General features: G+C 55.8%; 1 protein-coding gene across 1 annotated transcript in view; it reads left to right on the top strand.

Moving 5' to 3' along the window:
• The first annotated feature begins 236 nt into the window (after window positions 1–236).
• The window catches only part of QSOX1 (quiescin sulfhydryl oxidase 1), a 39,131-nt gene continuing 27,473 nt past the window's right edge, over window positions 237–11,894 (top strand). The window contains 2 exon segments of the mRNA XM_082422941.1: window positions 237–612; window positions 9,696–9,796. Of these exon segments, the coding sequence (XP_082279067.1) occupies window positions 345–612; window positions 9,696–9,796 (369 nt within the window). The 5' untranslated portion in view covers window positions 237–344.

Here is an 11,894-nt window from a genome sequence, read left to right as displayed (position 1 = left end):
TGCCCCGCGGATGTCCCACACCTATCATTTGGCGGTGGGGGGCTACGGGGCCTGGGCTGCGCTCCCCGCCTCCTGGGACCGAGGCGGGAACCCGACTGGCTCTGAGGTCTCGGCGGACTGCGAAGGGGGCGCTCGCAGCCGGGCCCGGACTCCAGCTTTCGTCCTTCGTCGGCTTTCCTGCCCACTGGCCGGAGGGCGGGGCGGGGAAAGGGGCGGCACCAGGCCACGGTGGGCGGGGTCACGTGGCTCCTCCCCGCGACGGAGACAAGAGGTGTGGCGGAGGCGTCCGGCACCAAGTCGTCCGAAAGTTGTGCGCAGTGGTGGACTCCGCGCAGCTGCAGAGGATGGAGTGCTGTGGACGCGGTTCCGGGCCGCAGCCGTCGCTGCTGCTGCTGCTGCTGTCGCTGCTGCTGGTGATGCCCGGCGCGGGCGCAGCCCCTCGCTCGACGCTCTACTCGCCCTCCGACCCGCTGACGCTGCTGCAGGCTGGCACCCTGCGCGGCACCGTGCTGGACTCCCGCAGCGCCTGGGCGGTGGAGTTCTTCGCCTCCTGGTGCGGCCACTGCATCGCCTTCGCCCCGACGTGGAAGGCGCTGGCCAAAGACGTCAAAGGTGAGAAACTGGGTGCGGGGGGGGGCTCGCTCCACTCGCCCCACCCGGGCGGATCCCCGCCACCTGCCTCACGGAGCCCCCTTCAACGCTGCCCGCTTCCTCCTGCCTGTCACCTCAACCCATCTTCCTCTCTGCCCCTCCCACTTCCCCCCAGTTTCTCAGCCCTCAGCTCCATCTTTACTCCCGCCCCTCCCTTTCTTTTTCCCCTTGGCCGGTGTCCCGAGTTTTCTCCCCCTCCCCGCGGTCTGGGTCCCCAGACCTGCTCTGCTTTCCTTGTCAGTCTTCTGCCGGCTTATGGCCCCCATCCCTGCGACGTGGTCTCCTTTGTTCCTCCTCCCTGACACCTTACGGCTTCCTGTAGTTCAGCCTTGCGGCAGACCCCTTCCTACCAAGTTCCCCAGCTGCGGTGGGATCAGTGTCGGGGAGAAAAAGAACTGATACTCATTCTGCCGCCGCCCCTATTCCCACTCCCGCCTTCCTTTCCCCACCCCTTGGCTAGTAGACCCTGCCGGTACGTAGACTTCCTTTCTCAGCTGTATCTTTGAGGCAGAGTTTCCCTGTTTCCTGTTTCCCGGCCGCTCCTGACCTGCTACCTCCAGCTCCTTAGCTTCTGGGCCGCATCCTTCTCTCTTCCCCTCCTTCTGCACCTTCTCCTTCTGCTTCAACCTGTGAGCCCAAAGGCCCGACTGAGGGCAGCCTCTTGGTGTGGGTTTGGCCCTTGCTCCATTTTCCCCTTCATTGGCCTGACCACTAATACCGTATTTCCTTCATTCTAAGAGACTGTCAGTTGTGAGACCCACCATTCGTTTACTAATGGCCTGCGGGGTAGAGGGATAAGACGACCGCTAAGAGATGTATAGAGATTTAAAGGTGTACTCCATTACAGAAAGGTTAATGTTTTTAAAAACTTAAGATTTGGAGCTGAGTAAATATGGCAACAATAGTAATGAATATTTATTGAGCGCTTACTGTATTGTATGTCAGACACCTTCCTGAGTGAGTACTTGATGTGTATTATCTCAGAGTTTCCTTTGCACAGGTAAAGATCCCTGTGGTGTCATCCCTGTGCCTAGCCCAGGTAGTGGGTATTTGGGGGTCTGGCGTGGCGTGATGGTAGTGGTTTGCTTCTGATTTGCTGCCTCTGAATGGAGTTATTTCCTGATAACTAGGTGGTGCTAGGGCCCTAGCAGGGCTCCTGACCTTCAGCGGTCACTGAATGAGGACTATGGGCATCTTAGGGCATAGGCCTCTTCCTGGAGAGGGAAGAACTGGAACTGTTTTTCCCCTGCTGTGCCGTTTTCTTGATAAACTCAACTCTTTGCGGTAGAGTAGTGCATTTGTAGATGTTGGTTTTCAAACTCAGGCCACCTCTTCCCTTGAGCAGCTTGCATGGTGGTTCCTGAAGTGGTTAGATGGAAAGATGTATCATCTGTTAGCCATATGGTCTTGGAAAGTTATTTTTAAACAAAACCGATAAACCGTTTTCCCTCCAATTTACACGCAGACACTTGTCTGCATGCCTCTCTGGTCCCATCACTTGAATGTGCCATTTCTCAGCAGCTCTTCACACTGCATCATTTCAGTGATGTCAGCACATCTGGTCAGGGCAGGAGGCAGGAAGAGTGTTGAACGTGGAACTGGAACACCTGAGGGGCACTAGGTGTTCAGGGGACACTGTGGGCCTGAACATCATAAAAATTCCTAGGTCAGTTTACACTTTGAGGCCATAAAAGTTCCTTAATGGCCGCAGGTGGACTCAGTCTAGAAGATTCTTACATCTTGAGAATGCTGGACAGAAAGATTAGCTTCCAGCTGACTCATGGGTTTGGCCTCTGGCAACCCAGAGCTTTCCAATGAATTGCACATCCAGATACTGACCCAGCCTGCTCCTGGATGAGGGTTGCCACTTCCCAAAGACCCAAAGGGGTCTTCTCCCCAGTGCATAGAATGAGAGTTTCCCTAAAAAAAGCGAATCAAAACTTAACCTCAGAAAGGAAAATGGTGTCTGTAGAGATGAACCACAGTCCATGGGAGATGGGAGATTCAGGTGAAAACTGGAAGTCTCCCATGAACCATGGAGGTGTCAGCCCCCTAAGCAAGATCATGGCGGGGGGGAGCGCTGGCCGAACCTGGTGTTGGCCTGCAATGATAAAGAATGCCTCCACTCCAATCCAAGGAGGTGTTTCCTGGTGAGGCCCTTCAACATCTCTGTATTCTGAGGTTCCTTGAGAAAGTTTGGTTGTGGGCCGGCAGAGGGTTGCTCTCGCACCACCCTGGACCCATGGGCCTGTGGCCCCTGCCCTCTGCCATTGGTTTGAATGCCTTGGGTAGGAGCAGTGAGACTGTGGAAGGTCATGAGGGGAGAGAAGAATTTTGCAGCCCTGCCCAACTGGCCTCAGGCATTGAATCTGACTGTCCAGGGCTCATTTCTTCAGTAAATTGTAGGCTAGGTTCTCTGGGGCAGTTGTTACCCTGGGGCAGAGAACTTGTTTCTAAGAATCTGGCTCACCCCTTTCTATTCCAGAGCAGCTCTTACTGCTTCACCATGTGTTTTGGAAATTGATTGTGTTCATTTTAGACCTTCAGTCCTCATCACTGGCTAATCAATCAGCAAATATTTGTTGAGTGACCTCTGTGTGCAAAGCATTGTTTACATTGCTATTGGGTAAATCACACAGCAGGGAAATTGACACCAGTAAGAAGCTGTATTTGAAAAGGGTCAGAAGAGCATAACTCAGCCATTTCTTGTTTTGGGAATTCAGGGAAGGGGAAAGTCACAGAGGCCTGGTCACCAAAGGCCTTTATCTAAGCAGTTATTTATTATACACTTGCCTTATGCCAGGCACTGTGCTAAGGGCCTTTATAGGCCACTGTTGTATATAATCTTTATGAGAAAATATCTGAGCAACAGATAGCCTTTTTTTTTTTTTTAACCGATAAGTAACTTGCCCAAGATTACACAGATGCTGGAGGGGGTTCTTTTTTTATTTTTATTTTATTTTTTTCTATTTTTGGCCCCGCCATGCAGCATGTGGGATCTCAGTTCCCAGACAAGGGATCAAACCTGTGCCCGCTGCAGTGGAAGCATGGTGTCTTAACCACTGGACCACCAGGGAAGTTCCTGGAGGAGGTTCTTTTTTTTTTTTTTTTAATACATTTATTTATTTATCTATTTATTTTTGGCTGCATTGGGTCTTTGTTGCTGTGTGCAAGCTTTCTCTTGTTGCGGCGAGTGGGGGCTACTCTTGGTTGTGGTGCGCAGGCTTCTCTTTGCAGTGGCTTCTCTTGTTGCGGAGCATGGGCTCTAGGCACGCGGGCTTCAGTAGTTGTGGCGCACTGGCTCAGTAGCTGTGGCTCGCGGGCTCAGTAGTTGTGGCACACGGGCTTAGTTGCTCCGCGGCATGTGGGATCTTCCCGGACCAGGGCTTGAACCCATATCCCCTGCATTGGCAGGCGGATTCTTAACCACTGCGCCACCAGGGAAGTCCCTGGAGGAGGTTCTTGAACCCAGCTCTTTCTGACTCTCCAGAGCCTGGGCAGGTGGAGAGGAGGGAGAAGGAGGAAGGGTACTCCAGGTGGGAAAACGACCTGTGCAGAGCGTGGAGATGAGATTTGTAAGGCGTGGGTGTTGAGTGACAGCGAGCAGTGTTGGTTTCCTCCCTTTCTCTCCCAGGGCATGGCCGTCCTCTCCTGCTTGTACCCCTGCGCTACTAGTGCAGAGCCTGGCGCAGGGTAGCAGCTCACTGAACACTCATGCAGACCGATGGCACAAGCCTCACGGGATTCCAGATGAGGCTGTGAGTGACCAGGCCTTCTGGGGCTGCCGTGGCTCCTCTTGACTCAGACCTGGGGTGTCAGCCAGGTGTGAGGGGCGGGGAAGGCATTTTGTCCGTGTCATGACCTCACTGCCCAGAAGCCGGCAACAAGGAGGAAGGGATGTCGTGGTAATGGCATAGGCCTGGCCAACTCGCTGTGTCAGGAGGACTCCCAGAGACTCAGGTGGGGGTCTCGTTCTGACCTCTCGACCTGACTGGCTCTTGTGGTTTGGGTGGGTCTGGCCCCTGCCTTAATAGAGGCCCAGGCTGCTTAGCCCTCAGAGGCCTCATGGCCATTCTTCTTGGCGAGAGTGTTTTGCCATCCAGCACCCACATGGTTGTCAGAGCTGAAAGGACTTGAGACACTCTCATCTTGGCCCTCGTGTGACCGGTGAGGAAACGGAGACCCAGAGAGGAGACGTGTGGAGCTCATGGTGCTTCGACCAGTTGCAGCTGTCTGCAAGCCCTGTGACTCTGGGTCCAGTGCCCCTTCCTGGCCTTGTGAGTGGGGTGGGTATGCCGCCTGTGACTCCAGAAGGAGCCCGTCCCCCTCACCAGAAAGCATCCCCTCTCCCGCCACCCAGGGTCCGCAGCTGTGCCGCCTACACTTACCTCCCCTCCCGTCCGCTCCATTTGCTCATTTACTCTGTCAGCGGGGAGATTACTTTGCCAAGGCAGTAATTGCACCAGGAAAGTTTTTTTTTCTCCCTAAGCGTAGGGCTGGACTGAGACTGCTAATCCTTTTGGTGTTAGGCCTGCAGGTTGTGGTATTAAGTCACCCGACACTTTAAAAAGCCTCTCTCACCCAGCTCTGTACCTCTTTGACCGCAGTGCACTTCCCATAAATGCAGCTTTGCTTTACCAGTGGATCACTCAGGTAAGGGTCCTCTCTATTCCTGGTACTGTTACTAGAATGACGAATAGTCAGGCCCGCAGTGATTAGGGTCAAAACAGAGCTTTATAGGTCATTATGGCTCATTAAGGTATTGACGTTGATATTCCTGAGAAACATTTCTCAGCCCGGACTCTCCCAGCACCTGACTGGCCCCAGGCTCCCCCCCCTCCTCCCCCTCGGGCTGGGGCTGGTAAGAAGAGGCACCGGTTCCATTTCATGGAGGTACAGGGAATCAAGGCGTAAAGAGAGGGAGTCACAGACCTTCCAGGAGCTGGGAGCTGAGAACTCTCAGGCATCACCTCCCGCCTCCATCCCCATTACTAACACCCACCCCACCCTGCCCCCTCTGAGTTTCCTGGCTGGGAACAGAGAAGCTCTCTGTTGTGTCCTGGGCCCTCTTGAGACCACCGGGGAGGCTCAGATCCTGGGTTCAGATCCCACATTCACCACTGATGAGTTGTGTGCCTTGGGCACAGTTATCTGATCTCTATTTTACAGTCTAGGAAAGCAGGTCTTGAGATGAATAAATACCTCCTTACTTTCTTCATAGCCTAGTTGCACACATTAAACTACATACATTAGGCACATGATAAACTCTCTGTAGGCCTGATATCACTATCATCTAAGTAAAGGCTGACTGAGTCTATGATATTGACCAACTCTTGGGCGTTATAGAGAATGGTATGTAGCTAGAAGACGAAACTGTTTTAACCATTTTCTCTCTCACGGGGAAGGTTGTGACTGGAGCAGACAGCAAAAGTATGAAGGTAGCCTCCTGACCCTGGTGAGGCAGAGGGACAAAAGTGGGGTTTTGGGTCTGGTAGCCCTTGGACCACTTGGAGGTCCCTTGGTCTCTGTCCTCGTTTGTAAAGCGGGTAAAATGGTGCCCACCTCCAATGGCGGTGGTGGAGTGGGAAAATCTGGAGTGTGCTGTGGACGCTCGCTGAACACTAGCTTTCTGTCCTCTCCTCTCTCTGTGCCTTCAGAGCCTCATGCCCCAGCGGGCAACAAGCAACAACTCTGGCCCGAGGGATGGCGGCCTGCACTCTTGGAGAGGAGAGGAGTGGAGCAGTTGAGGCCTGCTGTCCTTGGTCACCCTGCCAAGTGGCCTTGTGAGACCCCCTGCCAGGGGCCCTCACTGGTGGAAGGACACAAAAGTGCCACTCCTCCGCCCTTAGGTCTAATTGACGTGCTGATTCTTTTGCGAACAGTTGGGCCTCTCCTGGGGGTCTCCCTGAAAAAAGCCCTAGATGCAGAGCCAGAGCCAAGCCTGAAATGTGCCAGATGACCCTACGGGGTGACCTGTGCTTCCCACCCTCTGCTGGGCCTCCCTTGGGCAGGAGAGGAGCCATAGAAGGGAGGCCTGGGGTGCTCTGCCTGTGATCCAGGGCAAAACCCCATCCCTGGGCAGCTCGCTTCTCCTGCATTTGCAGGTGATGGGCATTAACCTCACCCCCTGCCTGGACCTGAGGATAGAGTAAGGCTGAGAGAAGATGTTCCAGCCCTGTAGCAGCCCCAGGACTGGGTCAGTTGTATAATTCAGTCGATAGTCACTGAGCACCTGTTGTGTGCAGGATAATGGGGAAGCTAGGCAAGGAGGATGCAAGGATGAAGAGACACTTAGGGATGGACAGGCTTGTAACTGTGTGGTGGAAACGAGAACAGGGTCCTGAGCCTTGGGCTTGGAAGGCAGCTCTTCCTGGGAGGAAAAATCCCGTTCAAACTGAGCTGTACCTGACAACTGGGAGTTTGTTGGGAGGGTAGAGGTGGCTGTGGGAATAGCCTAGATGAGCATTGTGCTTTCAAGGAAGGAGAAAACATTCAGTTTTCCTGGAGCATAATTTGGGGAAATGGTAAGAGGAAGCTGGGTGGGGAGGGACCAGATTAAGAATGGCCTGATGCCTGTTGAGTTTTCTTCTAGAGGCAATGGGAGCCACCAAAGAATATTGAGTAGAGAGTGACATAGATCTGCAGATAGAAAAGATCACTGGTGGCTGGGTAGGCTGGTGATGGGGCATATTAGAACCTTGGCCAGGAGGGAAATGAGACATTTCATCTGGACAAGAAACCGTGCACTAGCTCACTAGGAGGGTGGGTTAGAGGTGACGTGAGAGGTAAAGAACCCGGGGGTGGGGAGAGGAGACACGGGGGAGGGCAGGAAGAGACTCGGGAGGGAGGGTGGACAGGACACGGAAGCTGGTTGGGATTAGTGGTTCCGCGTGGCTGGACTGCCTGACTCTGTCCCTCCTACGTGGTGCCGCCAGTGGGGGAGGGGTCGGGGAGAGCAGAGTGTCAGGGAGGGCAGGAGGGACGCTGTGCCGAGCCCAGCGTGGAGCAGACCGTGATCACTGACCACAGCAGGCTGCCCTTCCAGCTAGATGTAAAGCTGAAGGATGCAGGCCATTCGGGTTGGCGTGTATTTGTAGCTCAAACTGTTGCCCTCCTGTGCTAGGGGAGCCGAGAGCTCCCCAGAAGGGGTTTGGTGAGATGGGGTAGCGGGGGATGTTGGGGAAATGGCATCATAGGATGTGGCTCACCTGTCTCTGCTGAACACTTGCATTCACACCCCACTCCCCCATCCCCACTCCCTCCCTCCCGCCAGGATTCAGTGCCAAGAGTAGATTGCCAGCAAGAAAGGAGAAGGGGGAGAGGGGCTGGGGAGGGAGCGGGTGTTGCCTCTGGCCTGCCTCACAGTGCCAGACCGCCTCCCTCGTGTCACCCCGAGAAGGACCAGCTTAGTTGCTCTGAACCTCCGGAGCCTTTCCTTTGAGGGATGGGTCAGGGGCGTCTGGGAGGCATCCTGGCTCCTCCATACATCTGTCCTGCAAGTGAGGGTGACACTCCTCCCCCGGGCGTAAAGGTTCTGGGAGCTCTGATGCCTTTGGAAATAGCGGTTTTTCAGATGTTGTAAGGGACAGGTTCTGGGGCGAGGTAAGAGGTCCCAGCAAAGCCACAGGTCTCAGGGATGTTATTTGGATATTAGTCTTCTGTCATTAGCGAGTTCTGCGTGGGCTGCCTGTGTAAGTCCCCCCACCCCATCCTGTGCTGCAGGTGGGAGGGGTAGGGCCCTGTGGGGAGCATGTGTGCCCTCCCCCACTCCTCAGGCAGGCTCGCTCCTTCCCTCATCGGCCTAGAGGTGCCCGCGTTCCAGGGTGCCGGGGAGCCAGCCCTGAGCCCCAGGCCGGCGCGCCCTCGCTGGCCCCTGCCTGCCTTCCCGCAGCGCCGCCTCTGCAGCCCGCCTGGTCTGTGTGAGAGCCCTCACAGCCTGCCCTGTCCACTCTGCCCTCCTCGTCTGCTCACCCCGGGCCCCGGTTGCCTGTCACCTGCACTGGCGGTCAAGGCTCCGCTCAGTTCTCGCCTTTCCTGCCAGGCCCCTGCTTGGTGCCCAGGGCTGGTCTCTCCTGCGGCCACGTTCCTCCAGGGCCCCGTGCCACACGGCGTGGCGCCAGTGCCTCGCCACCGCGCCGTCTGTGCGGCTTCACGTGCACGTCCTCCATCCCGGCGGGAGCAGCCTCACTGTAACGTGGCACTTTGGTAGGTGCTCCCGGGGCACCTGACCTGGAACCGGAGCTCAGGAGGCCTGCCCGGTTGATGAGTTTGTTTTCTGTTTCCCAGATCCGGGGCTGTGGCCCAGAACGGTGCCATTGTTCTCTCTGCCAGTAAGTTCCAGCGGAGGGAGGCCTTGTGGCCCAGGGCCTGATGAAGGAGCAGGGTGCCCAGGCAGCCGGCCTGGGGAGCTGTTATCTTCCGGACTCTGGCCTCAGGGCTTCTTTCCCTGTGGCTTCTAGATCCCAGGTGTCTTCGCCTTCCTCCCCTGGACTTCTGCCTCCACCTCTGGCCGGGGGGCCGGTCCCCACCACCCTGTGTCCCACCCACCCAAGCTGGGCTGATGGCCACTACCTCTGGCCTCAGAGGCCTTCACCGAGGGTCCACGGTGGAACTCAGCACTCCTGAGGCATGCTCTTCACCCTTCTGGAACTGATTCTCTCTAGAGGGCAGCAGAGACAGAGGCAGTGTCCCAGGGGCTTTTCCCCAAGAGGGCCAGGCTCATCTCATACCTCTCTTCAGCTCCTCCAGCCCCTGTGCCCCTCCCCCACTGCAGAATAACGGGGGACGCAGCTTGCTGTCCTGAGTGGGGTACCGGTGCTGTTTAACTGTGTCCTAAGCACAGGCTAAATGCAGAATAACCCAACTATCTCAGAGGCCGTGTTTTGAGGAAGGGGTGACCTTTCTCCTAAGAGCTTTGGGGGCAGGTGCCGTGGGCATTGGTGGTGGTGGGGTGTTGCGTGGGCGAGGTCAGCAGGCAGAGGTGCCAGCCCCTCTTACTTACCTCAGGTTTTTTTTGTTTCTTTTCTCTTTTTTTGTCCTTTCAGATTGGAGGCCGGCGCTGAATCTCGCTGCCCTGGACTGTGCTCAGGAGACCAACACCGCAGTCTGCAGAGACTTCAACATCACTGGCTTCCCGACTGTGAGGGTGTGTGACCAGGAGGGGCGAGCGGGCTCGGGGGCGGTGCTGTCGGAGCACAGTGCCCGCTGCTCCATGCTTCCCTGGTGTCTGCCTGGCTGCTGGGCTCTGTGGTGTCCTCCAGGCTTCTGGGCTTGACCTGCTTAGATCACAGCCCCTGGAGCATGTACCTATTTTAGAGGCAGAAAGGGGTGTGAACTGGGAGGCAGAAAAGAAAGAGGCTCACGTGGTCTGGCACATTCTCCCCTTTATAAGGAAAAGGGGCTGTGTGTGGTTGTGTTGGGATGGGCAGATTTTAGCTGTGAAAAGTGATCATCACCTGAGCTGGTGAGAGCTCCCAGCGCCCAGGGGCCTCTTTCCAATCACTTCCTCTCCCACCTGACCTCCCAGCCTTAGAGGGCTGATCTAAACCCTGTAAAACCAGGGTTTAGGCTCCGACCCACCTGTAGGCAGGATCAGACTCAGGGGGTCTCATGGTCCCCCAGAAAAGGTCCCCTGAGACAACTGGCCAACCTCATCCTCATCAGGCAAGTGCCTTGAACCCAAGAGGCTCACAAGTGACCTGGCAGGAGAGCCTTAGCCCAGTGCCTCAGGCAGCAGGCATCTCCATCACCGGAGTCATCACACCCAACACATGAGGGCCCTGTCACCCCGGCTCTGGCTGCAAGTAGCACGAGCTCTCTGATGAGGCCTTGCCTGCCAGCCTGCCCACCGCGGGGCATCAACCACTTAATTAACATCTGGACAGTTTCCAAGGCTCTCACATCGGAGGCCCTGGGAAGCCCAGAGCAGCAAGACTGTGCCATTATACTTAGCACCCTCCCCAGAGCTCAGGCCCGGCTGTAATCCAATTAGTTCTCTTCCAAATTAAAGAATCCAAATCAAAATCTCTCTCTCCACCTATAAATAATTAGCCTGCTCCCACCAGAATGGCATCTAGAAAAGCAATTTCCTCTGTGGCCACTAAGAATAATCAGGAAATGCCTTTGAAAACTGAAAAGCCAAGCATTGTCCCTGGAACAAGATATCCCTGAGTTCAGGGGCTTCAGTTGCCAGGCAGAACCATGAATCATATCTGAGCCTGATGACGCCAGGAGAATTCATCTGGAGAGCAAGGCCCCAGGCTCCTCCAGCAACGTCCAGCTCTAACTCCATGTGACCTTTCTGTTCTCACGGCCAGTGAAATCCTGCTGGGTTCAGGGTTTCCACAGCCCCGGAGAGCGCCCTCCCACACACCTGTTACTACTTAGGGTCAGGGCCCAAGCCCCCATTCAGCTGGCCTGGGGAAGTGTCCTGAGCCAACAGCTATTGCTGTATCATTTAGAGGTGGCAGCGGAGACATTGTTTGTCAACTGTCTCTTTTAAGTAAAAGGCTTCCATGACAGGACCATGGTCCTATCCTTGGCCCCAAGATGTGTAACTTAAAATATTCAAAATTACTCTCCAAGGGGAGGACAGAACCCTCTGTTCCTTCTGCTGAGGCAGGGCAAGCAGCCCCACGTGGGAAGCTGGGGGAAGATCAGTGTGGCAGCAGGAGTCCCTGCACAGGGGAAGGGGGTTGGCATTGGTCCTGTGGCCAGGTCGGGACATCCTGTGGGGGTTCGGTGGGGGCTGGTGCCTGGGGCATTCTGTTTCTGTCTGGAAGAGGCTGGGGCTCGGGGGGTTGGAAGGAGATGGCCCAGGTTTGTCGGGAGATCCAGAAGCTTCTCAGCACCTATCCGAGTCATGCAGCACACACAGCCTGAGTGCCCCAAGTGACTAATCATCTCCTCAACCGCCCATCCTGCTGTGGGAGGGGTGCTGGCAGGGCCCTGAGCTGGGCTCCTTAACTGCCTTCACACCAGCGGCATCTGGCTGGGCTGGGCTGGGCTGGGCTGGTAGTGACCTGTGCATTTCTTAAGAGCTCCAGAGACCAGTGTTGTGACCTCCCTCGGCCAAGCCCTCCCAGCCTCTCCTGAGGAGCCTGCAGTTCAGTTTCAGCAGGGAGAGGGGCTCGGTGCCCTGTCCTTAGGGCTCTGGTCCAGGGTGCAAGTGGTTCTAGCTCCTGATGGGTCTCTGTTCTAAGGCCCTAAGCAGTGGCTTTCAAACATTGTTACTGTGACCTACA

Source organism: Balaenoptera physalus (assembly GCF_965194825.1).
Source record: "Balaenoptera physalus genome assembly, chromosome: 1".
NCBI classification, from domain to species: Eukaryota; Metazoa; Chordata; class Mammalia; order Artiodactyla; family Balaenopteridae; genus Balaenoptera; species Balaenoptera physalus.
Note: the sequence above shows the minus strand (reverse complement) of the source record. Positions and strands in the feature narration are given on the sequence as shown.